Here is a 19,931-nt window from a genome sequence, read left to right as displayed (position 1 = left end):
GCCGGAAGGTGTGTAAGCTTTCTGCCGTCCTGATGTCAATGGGAGCTCATTCCACCATCTTGGAGCCAGGATAGCAAACCCACGTGTTTCTGCTGATGGGAACTTGGGTCCCCCTCGCAGCGAGGGTGCAGCGAGAACATTCAGCACATATTGAGAGAGAGAGAGAGAGAGAGGGAGAGAGAGAGAGGGAGAGAGAGGGAGAGAGAGAGGGAGGGAGAGAGAGAGAGAGGGAGGAGAGGGAGAGAGGGAGAGAGAGGGAGGAGAGGAGAGAGAGAGGGAGAGAGAGAGAGAGAGGGAGAGAGATATGCACGCACATGCCACAACCTGAGGGACAGTGAATGAGACACACACACGTTGAAATGCGCATTCACACTGCGGTACTTTTCCCACAAAGGTTCATGCGAACTTAGCTCATGCGAACTCTGAGAGAGAGAGAGAGAGAGAGGAGAGAGAGAGAGAGAGAGAGAGAGAGAGAGAGAGAGAGAGAGAGAGAGAGAGAGAGAGAGAGAGAGAGAGAGAGAGAGAGAGGAGAGAGAGAGAGAGAGAGAGAGAGAGAGAGCCAACCTTTCGAAAATAAATAGTAAATAAACAGAGACATACAATGGTCTACGCCGTGAAGTGGTTTGCCTAATCTTCCCTCAGGGACTTATTCCGGTGTGAACGCGATCAGCTCTTAGTTCCATGGGGGAACTAAGAGCTGGGAACTAAGTGCGGCAAAGTACTTGGTCTGAAAGCGGCTATAAAGAAGACAAAAGAAAGCAACTCAATAAATAAACACTATGGAATAACAGATTCTTAAGAACCATGCATAAAAGAGAAACAGACATTGCAAATACAGTAGGTGCTCAAACAAGTTAAGACTTCTGGGTAGGAGGCTAAAAAAAAGTACTGTTTTTAGTCTCGATTTAAAAGAACTCGGCGTTGGTGAAGACCTCAGGTTTTCTGGAGGTTTGTTCCATTTTAGGGATGCATAAAAACTAAAAGTTGACCTAAGTTGAAGTGTCTTTTCATACAGTAGCTTCCAGGCTCGAGAATACAAGTGTGTTAACAATTCTTACTGTATTGGTAGATGCATTACAGGGGCCCGTCGCTTGATAAATGTTTCTGTAGGCGTAATAAACATGTTATTTGCTCCACGTGGAGGATATCCCACACTCTCTGAATCCAGCCGTTATCGGTGGGAGGTTCTGGTTTCAACCGTTTAATGGTGATGCACTTCAGGGCCGCTGTCGATACAATTCCACATCAATGTCTTTAAGAAGTAAATCATCAAATAATTCCCTCCTTCCTCTCCCAGTCTGATGAACGATTCCAGTGGGGTCGGCTCGATGCCGACAGCAGGTCCTCCCTCGTCGTCGGGAATGAGGAAAAGCTGGCACGAAGACATCACACAAGACCTGAGAAACCACTTGGTACACAAACTGTAAGTATCCAAGAAGAACTGCACCAGAGAAACTAAAATGGCTCTTTAATGTATTCTGTTAATACAAGTGGTTACTTCAGCAGTAGACCATTGTATGTCTCTGATTGGATCCAAGGTGGCTGATAGTAGCCTCAGTTAGTGCCTCTCACATATAAATGCTACTAACATTAGCGAGACTTCATAAGCGTTGGCTGAGAGACGATGTAGTACATGAATGTGAGGTTAACTCCTCGAAACACGTCTCATGGTGGCGATAACTCAACTATTTTAAGAGCTAGATTAGATATGAATTGCTAAAGGAACCATATTATTAACACCAGGGCTATGACTATTCACTGGCGCTGTCCCAAAGTCGCCACACAGAAAGACTCCTACCAAGACTAAACATGACATGTGTTGTTTAAGAAGTATTCTGACTGCATCAAGTGATTATATATTTCCTCCTCTCCTTGTTCTCCTCCCACAGCGTTCAGGCCATCTTCCCGACTCCAGATCCCGCCGCTCTGAAGGACCGACGAATGGAGAACCTGGTGGCCTACGCCCGAAAAGTGGAGGGAGACATGTACGAGTCGGCCAACAGTAGAGTAAGTTACTCTGGCCTTTTAGCTCAGTGTTTTACTCGGGAAGGAAAACACGTTTGCCTTTTTTACCGTACTTTTCGGACTATAAGCCGCGACTTTTCCCCCCATTTTCTTTGTCCATCTCACGGCCACTAGGGAACCTCCTAAATCTATGGATTTTACAGGTAAAATTAACCACCTTTAACGCTATGGGCTCTATGACCAGTCCGCGCCCGCCACCTTTAAGGGCGGGCTCCAGCAGGAAAAGCTGGAGGCCGGAAAAGAGCGAGACAGGTAGCGCGCCAAAGTAAAAGTGGAACCGAGAGACAGAACGAGAGCAAGACAGACGGACAATTTAGCTGCTGCGGCTTATATACCGGTGCGCTTTATAGTCCGAGAAGTACGGTAGTTGTCAAATCAACTTCCCAAATCACTTTGTTGGACGTAGGAGGAAATCCAGAGCTTATGATCTTCACTTTTATTACTTTTTGCTGCAGATAAATCCTCTCGGTGTGTTTTTAAATTGTTGCTAACTTCTCTGTTTTCCACAAAAAACACACTTTAGATATTCAAAGTTATATCAATAATGTGACGTAAGACTAGATCGAGCCTCATATGTGTTATCATAACATATGTGTTTTATAAGCGGCATAACGAGTGATGCACATTTCTGAGTTTACCACATTGTGACTTTACCTTCTTAGCGATTATATACAAATCAATACTGAATCTTTATCCAAACCGACAGTCAACTTCTACTTCTCTTACATGTTTGGGAATTCCCCCTCCTGGCCACATTTTCCTTATTTTCCTACCCTCTTTCCGACAGGCGGAGTACTATCACCTGCTGGCGGAGAAGATCTATAAGATCCAGAAGGAGCTGGAGGAGAAGCGGCGGACGCGGCTCCAGAAGCAGGGCATCGGCATCGGCCTGGGTCCGCCCTCCGTTGGCCTGCCTCCAAGTGAGTCCACACCGAGCCCCCAGGACGTGCGCCGGACTCTGAGGAAAATATTCGTTGTAGCCAAACGGCGGTACTACACTTCCGTATCAGTCGCTGGGCCCGGAAAGACTTTTTCCCATAGAGAGGCGAAGTCCCGCCCATCTACTTCCGACCCATGGGACCTTGTTTAGGAAACATTATGTATTGGAGTCAATGGAGAGAGAAAGATTATCTCTCGATCCCGTTTGAATTGTGCCTCGAATTACACATGATGTTTGTCAATCTTACAAAAATTATTTCCATGTCAAAAAAGACACAGTTTGTCGTAAAACTGTTGCAATATAAGACGATGAAAAATACGCAACTAGAAAGACTACAAATCCCAGAATCCCAGTCCCGCATGCTGGCTCTCACGGAACAGACTAACTCCCCTTGTGTGTGCACAGCTCTCAACGTGCCAGACTTGGAGTGATTTCCACCTCGTTTAATACTTTCCGCCTCGTTCTGAAAGAAAGAAGTGAAATGTTTCAACGGGACGGCCGTCTGGGTGTGTGGTGTGAGACGGGAGATGTAGTTCATTGAGCGGTTTCACACAAAGAAAAGTGTTACTTCACAGTTTTACGACACGTTTTTATTTTTTTGACTTGCAAAATTATCTTTTAGATTGACAAACATCATATGTGTAATTCGTGGCACAATTCAAACGGGAAGATAATCTTTCTCTCTCCATTGACTTCAATACATACTTTTTCCGAAATAAGGTCCCATGGAGGAAGGGGAGGGACTTCGCCTCTCTATTGACTAACATCGGGAAAGAGACGTCTGTAAATCGTTGGATAATTTTTTTTAACTAAATAAACTACCCAGTATGAACACTTGTATAGCCCTTATTAAAAACATTCGTTCCTCAAGTTGTAAAATATGCTGATAACGTTATTCTGAGAGTTATTTTCCTCGGCATTATGAACGCGCATCTAACCCACGGGACCGCGCCGCCCGGCACGTTCATGTGACGTGTCCAGCACTACATGAGTTTTACCTTTACCCATGGATGCACGATAAAAACTGATTCTCTGAATACTTTCGTGACGTTTCGCTCTCTCAAAATTTCGGCCATTTTGTCTTCATGCACCAATGAGCAACTCTCATAGGAATGAACGAGGCCCCGCCTCCCGCGCTGTATCCAGTTCTTATTATACATCCATGCGCAGCTTTAGATTCAGATTCCTTTCTTCCTTCACGACACAGAGTACAGCGAAATTCCAAGCATTCCCGATAGTGCAATCACACATAACAGACAGTATAAGTATCATTTTGACAAGACAAGCTAAAACTTTTAATATATAATATACAAAGTGACTATATTGGACCTATGAGACAGGCATGCTCACGATATGCCGGGCAGCACGCATTCACGCGAATGATGATTTAATCCAGGGGAATGTGACGTTGGGACATTTAAGCATTGTTTTGTAACTCTTATCTTATCTTACCTCGTGCTTTGAGATTTTAAGCGAGCCACGATATGGGACTGTGGAGTTTTAAGACTCATTGAAGTCAATTTTCACAACATAGGTTAAGATCCTGACACCTGATCTTCAGAATCAACGGTTTCCTCCGTTATTTTGACATGCATTACACTTTTTTAAACGTTGTCTCGCTGTCCTGACGGTCCCCTGAATACAGAAGCTTGTGCAGACGTGTTCACATCACATTTTACACACATTTTTAATTAACTGTCCCACACGGCAGGCAGCATTCCAGAGTTGGAACAAACCTCTCCACACATACTTGGTCGGGACATCTCCGCCCCTCCTTCTCTCCAGGTGACAACTTGATATTTCATTTTAAATCTCTTGTCTCTGTTTTTCAGACGGTCCGCTCCCTGACCCATCAATGGTTCGATCCCCTGGACCAAATCAGATGGTCAACAGAATGCAAGTCCCAGGTAAACAAACACAAGACATCATGACATATTAGTTAAACTCATCAGTTAATGGTCCGACTTAATATCTGATAAAAGTCTCCGTTGGTTCGGCCGAAAAGACAGAAACATTTTTTCACAGGAAATGTTTCCAAGGATATTATTGCCATGGTTTTTACACTGCATTGTGTTTAACACTTAACACCACGTAGCGTACATACTGTACAGCTCCATTTTAATACTAAAAATGTTGCAATACAAACCACATTTCTGCACTTAGAGCCAGTTAGAAACAAAATACAATACAAGTGTGGTTTTCACATGAAATTGTTATTTTGTGTTGTTTCAATAACAATGTGTGTTTTCTCAGGAATGAACCAGTTCAGTCAGATGGGGATGCAGCCGATGGGCCAGAGGTCTCCTCTCCCCATGGGAGCGTCCGGCAACCAGGTCAGTCCTGAACACACACCTTTATCACATAGTTTTTAATGTGTCGATTAACACAATAAGGATGTCACTTAAGGTAAGGTACGTTTATTTATATAGCACATGTTCAGACACGGAGGCAATTCAAAGTGCTTTACATCAACATTAACACTTAATAGGCGCTTTCACACCGGAGTACTTTTCCCGTTTAGTTCCGATAGTTCCTGGGATTTTGCGTTCACTCCAAAAAGAGAACTTAGTTCATGAGACTTTTCCCCCCTTTTTAGTGCCTGCTAGAGGGGTGGGACTTTAGCCCCGCGCACCAACGCAGAGAGACCTAACTTATGGCAACACAAAAGAAAACATGTGAGCGGTGGAGATGAGGAGGTGTCGGCGTTCTGGCGATTTACTCGGAAGGCTTCAGTCGAAGCTGCTGGGAGTCCCAGCAGCTTCTACTGAAGCCTTCCCCAACTCCGGGGACTTCCGGCCGGGGACTCCGGGCGGCAGTATACGCCGTGAAGTGGTTTGCGGCCTGCCAGTAAACCCAAATCAGAAGAAGAAGAAGTGACGTCAGCGGCTTAATTTGCCTAATCTTCCCTCAGGGACTTATTCCGGTGTGAACGCGATCAGCTCTTAGTTCCATGGGGGAACTAAGAGCTGGGAACTAAGTGCGGCAAAGTACTTGGTCTGAAAGCGGCTATAAAGAAGACAAAAGAAAGCAACTCAATAAATAAACACTATGGAATAACAGATTCTTAAGAACCATGCATAAAAGAGAAACAGACATTGTAAATACAGTAGGTGCTCAAACAAGTTAAGACTTCTGGGTAGGAGGCTAAAAAAAAGTACTGTTTTTAGTCTCGATTTAAAAGAACTCGGCGTTGGTGAAGACCTCAGGTTTTCTGGAGGTTTGTTCCATTTTAGGGATGCATAAAAACTAAAAGTTGACCTAAGTTGAAGTGTCTTTTCATACAGTAGCTTCCAGGGTGTAATGTTCAAACATTTGTTGTATGTTAATCAAAATAAATGTTTGTCGTTACAAAGTAGGTTAGGAAAATGCCACTTTAACTCGTAACTATTGCATGCTAGAACAAAGTTGCATAGGCATTTTTAACCCCTGCCCTTTGATGTTCCAGATGGGAATGGTGGGACCACGGATGGGGCAGCCGAATGTGAATCAGCTGCAGAACCAGTATCTGACCCAGGGTCAGTTTCCTGGATCAGGACCAGGAGTCGGAGCAGCTCAGAGCGGGATGGCTCAACCTGGAGCTCAGGCAGGGCTGGGACAGGTGAGACGGCCTGAAGTCATTCACCTGTTAGTCAGAGAGTTCTGATCAGGGGGGGGGGGGGCGGGGCAAGGCGCACTCAGGATTAAGTCTTTTGGATAGGAAAGATTCTTAGGATACAGATGAACTAACAATCTCCATTTTTGTACATATATTACATCATTTTGTTACAATTTTGCAAGTTTAAAATATGATGTTGAATAGAAACAAATAAATGAAATGAGAAATGATTTTAATGAATATATTTGATTTTTGCATACAAATACTTCTAAAGTCACAGGATTGTAAATGCTTGTGTCAAATGTAAGTTTTTTTACCAATAAGGAACATGCAGTACAACAAACAACACAAATGGTTACTATTCCGTCAGAAACCCCCAGAAACGGGACTCGCTTGGAGCTTTGATGTTCTTAAACTATAACTTTTTTTGATTGACCGTCTTTCTTTGCACCCTCCTCCTCTCCCCAGACGCAGATGGGCACCCCGGTCTCGAGTCCTCTCGCTCAGCCCGGTTCAGTCGGGGGTCCCGGCAGCGTCTCCTCTGTGGGGCCTCTGGGTCCTCAGAGCGTCGGAGCGTCCTCCATGACTCCATCGAACTCAAACCAGCAGCCCAACTCCCTCCCTCACCTGGCAGCCATGCGCAGCTCGCCCTCCCCGGCCCACAGCCGCTCCCCCACTCCTCACCAGACCCCCCCCAGACACCCCGGGTCCCAGACGCCGCAGCCGCACACTCCCAACGCCCTGGGGCCCCCTTCAGCCCCCCCACAGAGCCAGGGCCCCGCCTCCAACAAGCCCCTCCAGCAGCAGCAGCACATGGGCTCCTCGGGCTCCACCACTCCCTCTCATCCGGGGTTAGGATCCAGCTCAACGCCTCACGGGTCTCAGCTGCCACGCACTCCGGTCAGTGGGGTTTACACTTCCACTTACTTATATTTCTTCTTCAGATTCAAGATTCTTTTATTGTCATGTATGCATAGCTACAGTGTAGATATGACAGTGAACATCTTAGGTCACAGGCTCCTCCAGCAGTGCAACATAATAAAACAGATAACAGTGCAAGTAAATAAAATGAAATAGAATATAGTAGAAATAGTGCAGAATAGTCTATATGCAAGTAATTGGAATATAAGATGCAAACGGATGAATGTTATGGATGTTCTTTCAAAAGTTCAGGAGTTTAACGGTCTTATGGCCTGTGGGATGAAACTGTCCTTTAGTCTTGCTTGTAAAGCACTTTGAGCACCAGGAAATAATAATAACAAATGGGTTTCATTTATAAAGCACTTCATATTTGACTTCAAGTCCCAAAGTGCTACAAGCAGTGAGCATGGACAGTATAAAAACATTACACAACACGGTAGAATTAATAAAAAGCAAAACAAACAATTAAAAAAAAAATAAAAGCGTGGAAATAAATAAAAGGTCTAGGGAAAGGCTCTTTTGAAAAGATGGGTTTTGAGGCCTTTTTTAAAAGCCTCCACGGTCTGAGGTGCTCTCATGTGGTCGGGGAGAGCGTTCCACAGACTGGGAGCAGCCGAGCAGAAGGCCCGGTCTCCCAGAGTACGGAGCTTAGTCCTGGGGGGTTTGAGGAAGTTGGAGTTGCTGGAGCGGGTGGTCCGCTATATAAAACACATGATTTATTATTATTATTATTCATACATTAAGACCAGTTTATTTTATCGCATAGATTCCAATAATACTGTGGTAGACACTTTTAATCTGCACCTGGTTACCATGGTGATGTGACTAATCAACACAAGAAGTTAAATTGACTGACAGTGTTGCGGCCGTAAAACATTATGCAATATTAGTCTTTCGGGGAAATGTTGCCCCATTTAATGTATATCGACTAAAAGTGCCTTGTTTCTTGCCATCAAAAGTGTCTCACGACATTATTGAAAGGACCCTATAGAAAAAGGAAACGGTAGGGTCGTTTCATTTTGCTTGCATCTTTGTAATTGTGGCTAACCCAAGCCTCGCCCTGAGGAGTCTCATTCTGTAATCTCCTGTTGCATCCACAATCTTGACAGTGAAAATCTTTTAAAGGTCCCACGTCACGGCCATTTCCACTGATCATAATTCCATTGTTGAGGTCGACGAGAATACATTTATATCGTGCAATTTTCCAAACTCACATTGGTTTCTCACAGCATCTCTGTAAAGTACGTGTACTCACTGCATTTCACTCTCTGCCTTTAACGGCTCGTTGTAGCTCCAATAGCTCCAGCCCCCCCCCCCTCCCTGTGAGCACAGTGTGCTCTGATTGGTCGGGACGCTGTGAATCTCGCTGAGCTCCGTGGAGGTGTGGTTTCCTTGTTTAGCGATAGCCAAACTCACCCTGAGCACACACAAAGTCACAGCCGAAGTAAACACAATAAGTGTGGCTTGATATTGAGTAAGAAACAGGTTGATAGACGCTGTGAGAATGGGACTGCAGAGAGGATTTCGCCGAGATCCCAACTGTCTGTTATCAGCCTGCAGCCAGGGAGGAGAGATCAGCAGAGCTGCCTGCACTGAGTGTGTGAGGAAGTCTGTGGATTGGTCAATTTGGACCAATCAGCAGGGGCTTAACGTAACGGCTCCACGGATTGGTCCATTTGGTTCCGGATCACGCATGACCGTATCGCGTCATAGCTCTGGGCGCGGCTACTGGCCATTCCTACTTCAAAGTACCCAGGAAGTAAACAATGGACAATGGACGTATCTTCACCGAGGCGTTCTGGGGCAGCACAGACAGGTCTTCTCTGTGTTAGAGCTTTACTCGCTACAGGGTGTACTTTGAGGGTTGTGACTCTGCAGACGGTTTACATGCATAACAACCTTCATAACACGAGGGGACGGTGATAACCAGAAAGCATGACATGGGACCTTTAAATAACGCTAACAAAGTTTTATTTCTCTGAAGACTCCTTTGAACAATCTTGTAAAACGCTTATAATTCCAATCTGAGCCAATCAATAGCAAAACAAAGTCACATTTTTCGGACATACATTAAAGGTGTGCAGTTGCGCCAAAGGATTACATTGCAGCCCAAATTGAGGATGTCCTCTGCAGGGTTCTCCTTCAATACTGGACTCGTTATGACCCAGCTCGACACAACAATACGATGATGACATGAAGATAAGATCACGTCAGGTCAAGGTTTCAAACCCTATTGATAAAAGCGTTATTTTAATCTGCCTTTTCCTCATATAGCACTTATCGTGGGACTTAACATTTGACTGTGTCCTCAGTTACGATCCAGCTTTATAATTTGTGTTAAAGTTTGTCCAATGCTTCACTTAACGTTAATCTACTTGTATCTTGTGAAAGCATCCTTTAATATCTCTGATTCCCTGTTTCCATGCATCTGAGTTTTGATCCTATGTCTCCTCTCTCCAGTTGTCCCAGAAGGGTTCATTCCACGCAGACAATCAGGCGCTGACCCCGGCCTCCGTCAGCAGCTTGGACGCTTCCTCCCAGCAGCCGCAGTCCAACGCTTCCACCGCCAACCACGACTCCAAGATGGAGATCAAGCAGCAGCAGCAGGACGAGGAGGAGGAGGAGAGCGACAGTGGCAGCTGCTCCAAGGGAGGGAAGCTCAGCAACATGAAAACTGAGGAGAAGCCCGTGAAGCTGGAGGTGAAAAAGGAGGAGTGCTCCGGAGAGGGAGGCAAAGGGCTTCCCATGGAATCATCATCGACGCCTAAAACGATGACGACGATGGTGAGCGTGAAGACGGAAGATAGGAAACCGGAAATAAAGACGGAGGTGAAGGATGAAGAGGAGACGTCGGATTCAGCTTCAGCTCAGACTGCAGCCAAAAAGAAGAGTGAGTTTCCCTTCTGAGCTAAAATGCCATTTTTAAACATCTCCGAGCCCAGGGCTATGCCATTGGCGGCCCGCGGGCCACATCCGGCCCGGGGTGATATTTACTGGCCCTTTGAGTATAATCTTAAAATTAATCTACTAGCTACTGTAGAGACAACCCACCTACTAGCTACTGTAGTGACAACCCACCTACTAGCTACTGTAGTGACAACCCACCTACTAGCTACTGTAGAGACAACCCACCTACTAGCTACTGTAGTGACAACCCACCTACTAGCTACTGTAGTGACAACCCACCTACTAGCTACTGTAGAGACAACCCACCCACTAGCTACTGTAGAGACAACCCACCCACTAGCTACTGTAGAGACAACCCACCCACTAGCTACTGTAGAGACAACCCACCTACTAGCTACTGTAGAGACAACCCACCCACTAGCTACTGTAGAGACAACCCACCCACTAGCTACTGTAGTGACAACCCACCTACTAGCTACTGTAGAGACAACTCACCTACTAGCTACTGTAGAGACAACCCACCTACTAGCTACTGTAGAGACAACCCACCTACTAGCTACTGTAGAGACAACCCACCTACTAGCTACTGTAGAGACAACCCACCTACTAGCTACTGTAGAGACAACCCACCTACTAGCTACTGTAGAGACAACCCACCTACTAGCTACTGTAGAGACAACCCACCTACTAGCTACTGTAGAGACAACCCACCTACTAGCTACTGTAGAGACAACCCACCTACTAGCTACTGTAGAGACAACCCACCCACTAGCTACTGTAGAGACAACCCACCTACTAGCTACTGTAGAGACAACCCACCTACTAGCTACTGTAGAGACAACCCACCTACTAGCTACTGTAGAGACAACCCACCTACTAGCTACTGTAGTGACAACCCACCTACTAGCTACTGTAGAGACAACCCACCAGCTAGCTACTGTAGAGACAACCCACCTACTAGCTACTGTAGAGACAACCCACCCACTAGCTACTGTAGAGACAACCCACCTACTAGCTACTGTAGAGACAACCCACCTACTAGCTACTGTAGAGACAACCCACCTACTAGCTACTGTAGAGACAACCCACCAACTAGCTACTGTAGTGACAACCCACCTACTAGCTACTGTAGAGACAACCCACCTTCTAGCTACTGTAGAGACAACCCACCTACTAGCTACTGTAGAGACAACCCACCTACTAGCTACTGTAGAGACAACCCACCTACTAGCTACTGTAGAGACAACTCACCTACTAGCTACTGTAGAGACAACCCACCTACTAGCTACTGTAGAGACAACCCACCTACTAGCTACTGTAGAGACAACCCACCCACTAGCTACTGTAGAGACAACCCACCTACTAGCTACTGTAGAGACAACCCACCTACTAGCTACTGTAGAGACAACCCACCTACTAGCTACTGTAGAGACAACTCACCTACTAGCTACTGTAGAGACAACCCACCTACTAGCTACTGTAGAGACAACTCACCTACTAGCTACTGTAGAGACAACCCACCTACTAGCTACTGTAGAGACAACTCACCCACTAGCTACTGTAGAGACAACTCACCTACTAGCTACTGTAGAGACAACCCACCTGCTAGCTACTGTAGAGACAACCCACCAACTAGCTACTGTAGAGACAACTCACCTACTAGCTACTGTAGAGACAACCCACCTACTAGCTACTGTAGAGACAACTCACCTACTAGCTACTGTAGAGACAACCCACCTACTAGCTACTGTAGAGACAACTCACCTACTAGCTACTGTAGAGACAACCCACCCACTAGCTACTGTAGAGACAACCCACCTACTAGCTACTGTAGAGACAACCCACCTACTAGCTACTGTAGAGACAACCCACCTACTAGCTACTGTAGAGACAACCCACCTACTAGCTACTGTAGTGACAACCCACCCACTAGCTACTGTAGAGACAACCCACCTACTAGCTACTGTAGAGACAACCCACCTACTAGCTACTGTAGAGACAACCCACCTACTAGCTACTGTAGAGACAACCCACCTACTAGCTACTGTAGAGACAACCCACCTACTAGCTACTGTAGAGACAACCCACCCACTAGCTACTGTAGAGACAACCCACCTACTAGCTACTGTAGAGACAACCCACCTACTAGCTACTGTAGAGACAACCCACCTACTAGCTACTGTAGAGACAACCCACCTACTAGCTACTGTAGAGACAACCCACCCACTAGCTACTGTAGAGACAACCCACCTACTAGCTACTGTAGAGACAACCCACCTACTAGCTACTGTAGAGACAACCCACCTGCTAGCTACTGTAGTGACAACCCACCTACTAGCTACTGTAGAGACAACCCACCTACTAGCTACTGTAGAGACAACCCACCTACTAGCTACTGTAGAGACAACCCACCTACTAGCTACTGTAGAGACAACTCACCCACTAGCTACTGTAGAGACAACCCACCTACTAGCTACTGTAGAGACAACTCACCCACTAGCTACTGTAGAGACAACCCACCTACTAGCTACTGTAGAGACAACCCACCTACTAGCTACTGTAGAGACAACCCACCCACTAGCTACTGTAGAGACAACCCACCTACTAGCTACTGTAGAGACAACCCACCTGCTAGCTACTGTAGAGACAACCCACCTACTAGCTACTGTAGAGACAACCCACCTACTAGCTACTGTAGAGACAACCCACCTGCTAGCTACTGTAGAGACAACCCACCTACTAGCTACTGTAGAGACAACTCACCTACTAGCTACTGTAGAGACAACCCACCTACTAGCTACTGTAGAGACAACCCACCTACTAGCTACTGTAGAGACAACCCACCTACTAGCTACTGTAGAGAAAACCCACCTGCTAGCTACTGTAGAGACAACCCACCTACTAGCTACTGTAGAGACAACCCACCTGCTAGCTACTGTAGAGACAACCCACCTACTAGCTACTGTAGAGACAACCCACCTGCTAGCTACTGTAGAGACAACCCACCTACTAGCTACTGTAGAGACAACCCACCTGCTAGCTACTGTAGAGACAACCCACCTGCTAGCTACTGTAGAGACAACCCACCTGCTAGCTACTGTAGAGACAACCCACCTACTAGCTACTGTAGAGACAACCCACCTGCTAGCTACTGTAGAGACAACCCACCTACTAGCTACTGTAGAGACAACATCTTTTTCCCGGCGCCTTGCTTTGGATCATTTTCATCAAACCGGCCCCATTCCAAACTAATTGAATAGCGCTGTTGTACAGGCTTCGATATGTGTTGCCCTGAGCTACAGTGTAAACATGGTAGTGAGAATCTTCTGACCTGAGCTTCTCCCACAATGCAACATATATAATAAAATACAAAAATATAAAATAGTGCAAAAAGATACATGTAAATAGAATCTGATATGTACAAGAACAGAATATTAAATAATGTACATTAAGATAAAATCAAATACGGTTTATTACAGTAATAACTATTTATATATAAATAAGTAGGTTTTAAGGGGGGGAAGCGAAGCAGGGAAACGTTTTCTGATTTCTCTTTAATCTAATTATTCTCTTAATCTCTCTTTCCTCCAGTCTTTAAGCCAGAGGAGCTCCGCCAGGCTCTGATGCCGACGCTGGAGTCTCTGTACCGACAGGATCCAGAGTCTCTGCCCTTCAGGATGCCTGTGGACCCCCTGCTGCTCTGCATACCTGTACGTATCCCTGCTGGACCTCAGATTAATTGTATTCCTTGTGTATAAACTGCTCTGTCCCTGTGCATGTGTGGTCTGCTGTTCACGTGCTTAATTGTTTTACAGGGGGTCCGCGGGGTCTTAAAAAGTATTAAAAGTTGATAAATCAATTTAGCGAAAATTAAGGCTATTAAAAAGTATTAAACGGAAAGGCGATGAGGTCTTAAGATGTATGGAGAGGGTCTATGGAGAGGGTCTTAAAAAAGGTCTTGAAATGTTTTACATTCAACTTCAGGATTCCTGCAGATACACAGGGACTGTAATTGACAAACATCTTTATAACTTGTCTTTCACCGCATGTTGAAATTCAATTGTACATTGACTGATTACATAATTATAAAGAACTGCGCCAAGTTACAGGACCTCACTCTCACAAATCTCAAAAAGTGTGTGTGTGTGTGTGTGTGTGTGTGTGTGTGTGTGTGTGTGTGTGTGTGTGTGTGTGTGTGTGTGTGTGTGTGTGTGTGTGTGTGTGTGTGTGTGTGTGTGTGTGTGTGTGTGTGTGTGTGTGTGTGTGTGTGTGTGTGTGTGTGTGTGTGTGTGTGTGTGTGTGTGTGTGTGTGTGTGTGTGTGTGTGTGTGTGTGTGTGTGTGTGTGTGTGTGTGTGTGTGTGTGTGTGTGTGTGTGTGTGTGTGTGTGTGTGTGTGTGTGTGTGTGAGAGATTTACTCACATAATGTTCACTTTAATCACATGGCACTTTGTTGTGTCTTGCAGGACTACTTTGATATTGTGAAGAATCCCATGGACTTATCTACTATCAAGCGGAAACTGGATACAGGTTAGTACTTACTGGAAACAAAATAGACATCAAATATGAAAAGATAAATCTAATTGTGGATACATTTGAAGTGATATGGAGTTAAAATATATAAAAACAAATCCATTGCACTGCACTATTTTTTTAATGCTGTATTAAAAAATAAGTGTTTTCTCTGACATGATCTTTTGTTTTTGTGTCGCAGGTCAGTACCAGGAGCCGTGGCAGTACGTAGACGACATCTGGGTGATGTTCAACAACGCCTGGCTCTACAACCGCAAAACATCTCGAGTCTACAAGTACTGCTCCAAGCTGGCCGAGGTGTTCGAGCAGGAGATCGACCCGGTGATGCAGAGCCTCGGATACTGCTGCGGGAGGAAGGTGAGACGGGAGAGAAGGAGGGCGGACTGGAGGGAAGTGTGTGTTAGGGAGGCGCAGTAATTATACAAATCGAGGAGAAAGTATGGAAATTGGAGTTAACCTGTTAAGGGCGACTGTGGCTGCGAGGGAGTGCGGTCGTCTTTCCACCAGAAGGTTGTGGGTTCGATCCCAGCCCATGCAGTCAACATGTCGATGTATCCTTGGGCAAGATACTTAACCCTGAGTTGCTCCCGATGGCCAACGGTGTGTGAATGTGTATGCGTGTTAGTTCCTAGAGTAATATACACTGCTCTGTGTGAATGGGTGAACGACATGTAGTATGTAAAGTGCTTTGAGGGGTCTTAAAGACTGGATAAAGCGCTATATAAGTACAGTCCATTTACCATTTAAGCCCCGAGCCTGTTTTTCAGGCCTCAGGCTTGAAAATGACATTCCCAGAACAAATGACTATAACTTCACTTCTAAAAGGGGTAAATTAATCATCTTTTTTCTCAAAGCAAGGATAAACGTGTGAGTTGGATGTAGAACAGTCAGAATCAATATAGATGTTTTTTTATTTTAAAGTAAATTCAGATTGAACATGGTAAAAAAATGTAAATTATAGTGTCCTTCCAAAAAAAACACATTACTTATAGTGAAAACCCCCCTTGAATGATGGGATAGTAGACTAAAATCTTTAGGAATCCAAACTATAACATATAATAAGAACCCTGTATCAAGATTGATGCAAAACAAGTGAAATTTGACCTTTTTTAGAGAGGTTTAGAAAAAAACCCACTTCTGGGGTCATTTGGGTGGATTTCCCATATATCTGGCCGTATCTCTTTTTAACCGTTAGAGCCAATAGGATCGAGGGTTTTTTGCTAAAACTCATTACAGTTCCTCTCACCTCAGGGGCTACTTTGCTTCGTCTCATTGTCAGGAGTAACCGGTCAGCTATCCTCTCATTATTAAAGGCCAATCACTTTTGTTATTTGTCTGCTAAAACCAAGAATAGCCGAGTCTAATAAGAGCTGAAATGTGATATGGCGTTGGAATGCCAAAAGCCAAATTTAGCATCGAATACACTTTGCTGCTTCCACTTTCAGACGTGAACGATTGGGAGTCCATTTCTGACACACACACACACACACACATACACACACACACACACACACACACACACACATTCTCAGCGTAAATAACTCACAGGAAGCTCTGTTCACCTCGAGGGAAGATTACATGCCGAGCATCAGGATAAACCACCAAGACTTAGCTTCAAAATGGATTAATCTGCCGAACATTTTAATCAATGAATTTGTCTATAAAATGTAAAAAAATTGTGAAAAGAGTTCATCTCAGTTCACAAAGACCAACATTATGGCTTTAAATGTCTTGTTTTGTCCATACGGACTTCAGTTAAGTATGATCTCCACATTTATCTCCATAAAACTGTCATTTTTGCACGAATATGTTAAGCTTCATAGTTTATCAGAAAAGTCGATTGCAGATTATTTTTCTGTTGATCAACTAATGAATTAGCCGACTAACCGTTGCAGCTCAATCTAAATAAAACCGTCTTTCAACGTACTCAAACTTTATCTGAAGTTCAAAATAGTGAGAAGTGTTCATCCCAGTTCACTACGAACAAGGTGATCGCTTTAAAGGTCTTGTTCTGTCTGTCAGTGAAAAGCCTTAAAATGTGTCACTTAAATATGATGTAAAATAAAGATAAGCAGAAAATCTCCACATTTATCTCCATTTTTGCACAAATATGTTTAACTTTCCAACTGATAGATTATCAAAAGAGTTGCGGATTCTTTTTTCTGTTGCTCCTCTAAAGCAGGGGGTCAAACTCAAACACACAGTGGGCCAAAATAAAAAAAAGTGGGTGCTAGTCGAGGGCCGGACTGGTTCAATGTTTATTGCAGAACTTATTGAAATGAACTTATTGCCCATATGAAACCTGGAACTAACAACGCTTAAATTATTGCCAATAAAAACAACATTAAACATTAAATAATCAGCTGCATTCATTTCTCATGGCTCTATCTGCAGCTTTTCAGAGTCATTCCTTATGAGTACATTTCTCCACAGGCCAACAACAGCTTCAACAAAACTATTTCCCTTAGAACAAACCAAACATGGCCTGCTGTGTGATGCTAGCTCAGATACTTGGCCTCTCATCTCGGGTGCAAGGTCATCAATGTTTGGGGTCCGGCTCTGAGCGGAGGAGACCCTCAGGATGGAGGGAAGGCGTGCAATATACCGGCGGGCCAGATCTAATAGGAATTAGAAATTATCCTGAGGGCTGAAATTAAATCCACCACGGGCCTGATTTGGCCCCCGGGCCTTGAGTTTGACACATGTGTTTTTAATAAAGCAATTATTATTATAGAATACTATATTGTCCAACTGTCCCTTTTTGGTTGAAAAAGTGCTTAAATTTGACGTAAAACCTTGTCTTTTTCATATTGTGTGTGTTGCCAATTGAGCCGAGGTGGCTGTAAGTTAAAAGTGGCTGTAAGTTAAAAGTGTTAATGTTCAAGAGTGAAACAATTTCCCCACGGGGATTAATAAAAGTCCATCTTAATCTTAGATTAACAATTTATTTATCTTGTTTTTTTTTGTTTCTGTCCCTCAGCTGGAGTTCTCCCCTCAGACACTTTGCTGCTACGGAAAGCAGCTGTGCACTATTCCCAGAGACGCTGCTTACTTCAGCTACCAGAACAGGTATGAAAGGCAACGTAATGAAGGGTGGAAACGGCTAATATGGAAGCATGTCTGAATAAAAGAGGAAATGATAATGATATGAGAGATGCATTGGGTGTTCATCGGATTAACTCTGTGTCCCCGAACGCTTCCCTTCACTTCATGTTTGCCTGTTTTTAGATCTCCATGTGGTGCCTAATGGCATTTTAACAATGGGTCCTCTCTTCTCACATTCCTTAAGTTGTTCTTGGTGTCTTAAAGCTAATCTATAAACAACACCTCAGCACAGAATGTTTGAAAAAGTTGAATTTGAACTTGTATCGTAGGAATAAGGCAAAAGTCTTAAAGGGACAGCACCTAAAATAAAAATAAAAAACACACCTTTTCTTTTTGGTCTTACTTGTAGTTCGTTTGATCAATTTAGATATTTTTGGTGTGAGTTGCTGAGTCTCGTCTCTTAAAGATAAATGAACTAGAAGGCACTTTGCACGTGGTTCTTTATTATAATTAAAATAAAGCTTAGTACTCGCAACAATTGAATTACACAGACATTGCTCGTATGGATCTAAACGGTAATGAGACGGCAGAAAAGCCAAAAAGAGTCACCTTCCCTTCAGGCCTTACCTAAGCCCACCTGTAGCCGGTTATACAACGTTATAACAGGCCATCATGTTCATTTACCTCTGGGAGGCCGAAAAACCTTATCTCAAATCAATATTTTATTATTGCAGCAGTCGGCGAATCACACCAAAACTATCTCGATTGATAAACATCACTACCGGGTAAGAGGAAAACTATTTTAAATCCGTCCCTTGAGTTATTTTTAACACTCTTTCAACGTTATTTTTATCATCCCGTCAAGTTTTGTACACGTTTATGAGTTGAATGTGAAAGGACCAACGTTAAAATGCTTGAATGAGTGAACAGCAGCTGTCTTTATTCACCTGTTCACACCTGTCTAGTGTCTGCATACCTGCCTCCCTGCTGTGTTAGCTAATGCTGCTACAATTACCTCGTTCTGTGTTTAGCTAATGCTGCTAACGTTTAGCCCCTTCTGTGTTTAGCTAATGCTGCTAACGTTTAGTTCCTGTTTAGCTGCTTTTTGTTGCTGTTCATCCGTCTCATGTCCAAATTGCTAATCTTTGCTCCTCGGCTTTCTGCTGTGTGCTTCATTCCTCCTGTGTGTGTGTGTGTGTGTGTGTGTGTGTGTGTGTGTGTGTGTGCGTGTGTGTGTGTGTGTGTCCTACCTCTCCATGGCTGTGGTGTCAACATTGGCTTGCTTTTGCCTTGAACAACCATACACTCCCTCCTCACCCTCTCAAAAATCTGGCTGTTTTTGATGACGACTTCCTGCTGTCCTGCGCTCCCACTTCCTGTTGTGGCATCCTTCCCTTTGCCATGCCCTCCCTCCCTCCCACCGTCTGTGATTGACTGATTGCTGCGGGACACGGTGTAGATCAAAAACATTTGGGCTTATTGCTAACAGGTACCACTTCTGTGAGAAATGCTTCAACGAGATCCAGGGGGACACGGTTTCCCTCGGCGACGATCCCACCCAGCCTCAGACGTGAGTATTAGAGTTTATAACAGAACGCTTTGTCCCATGATACCGAGCGGCACCTTCTTCCTCCTTACAGATACTACTTCTTTGCATTAGTGCTACAATAGGCGCGTTCACACCGGAGTACTTTCCCCCGTACTTTTCCCGTTTAGTTCCGTTAGTACCCCTTATGTCGCGTTCAAACCAAAAAGAGTACTTAGTGCCGGGAACTTTTACCCCCATTTGTAGTGCCTGCTGAGAGGTGGTACTCTCTTGGGAGAAAAAAAGTGCTTAGTTAGTATACGAGTGCTTTGTTAGTATACGAGTGCTTTGTTAGTATTAGTGTTAATTTCGTTGACTAAAACTATGACGAAATATGTTCGTCAACGACCTTTTTTTCCATGACGAAAACAAGACGATAACG

General features: G+C 44.4%; 1 protein-coding gene across 10 annotated transcripts in view; it reads left to right on the top strand.

Moving 5' to 3' along the window:
* ep300a (E1A binding protein p300 a) overlaps positions 1 to 19,931 on the top strand; it is a 57,526-nt gene that overhangs the window by 16,994 nt on the left and 20,601 nt on the right. For 5 of the 10 annotated variants that reach the window (XM_034106823.1, XM_034106826.1, XM_034106824.1 and 2 more), the window contains exons 8-21: positions 1,298 to 1,423; positions 1,890 to 2,007; positions 2,813 to 2,945; positions 4,798 to 4,872; positions 5,219 to 5,298; positions 6,411 to 6,563; positions 7,029 to 7,460; positions 9,942 to 10,371; positions 13,980 to 14,098; positions 14,853 to 14,916; positions 15,101 to 15,276; positions 17,900 to 17,988; positions 18,699 to 18,749; positions 19,424 to 19,534. In XM_034106823.1, the coding sequence (XP_033962714.1) occupies positions 1,298 to 1,423; positions 1,890 to 2,007; positions 2,813 to 2,945; positions 4,798 to 4,872; positions 5,219 to 5,298; positions 6,411 to 6,563; positions 7,029 to 7,460; positions 9,942 to 10,371; positions 13,980 to 14,098; positions 14,853 to 14,916; positions 15,101 to 15,276; positions 17,900 to 17,988; positions 18,699 to 18,749; positions 19,424 to 19,534 (2,157 nt within the window). The remainder of the gene's footprint in view (positions 1 to 1,297; positions 1,424 to 1,889; positions 2,008 to 2,812; positions 2,946 to 4,797; positions 4,873 to 5,218; positions 5,299 to 6,410; positions 6,564 to 7,028; positions 7,461 to 9,941; positions 10,372 to 13,979; positions 14,099 to 14,852; positions 14,917 to 15,100; positions 15,277 to 17,899; positions 17,989 to 18,698; positions 18,750 to 19,423; positions 19,535 to 19,931) is intronic. The other 5 variants (XM_034106831.1, XM_034106829.1, XM_071206829.1 and 2 more) reach the window with 2 other exon arrangements.

This window comes from Pseudochaenichthys georgianus, chromosome 19 (genome assembly GCF_902827115.2).
Source record: "Pseudochaenichthys georgianus chromosome 19, fPseGeo1.2, whole genome shotgun sequence".
Classification (NCBI taxonomy): Eukaryota; Metazoa; Chordata; class Actinopteri; order Perciformes; family Channichthyidae; genus Pseudochaenichthys; species Pseudochaenichthys georgianus.
The sequence above is the reverse complement of the archived record's forward strand: the minus strand, read 5'-3'. Positions and strand labels throughout refer to the sequence as shown.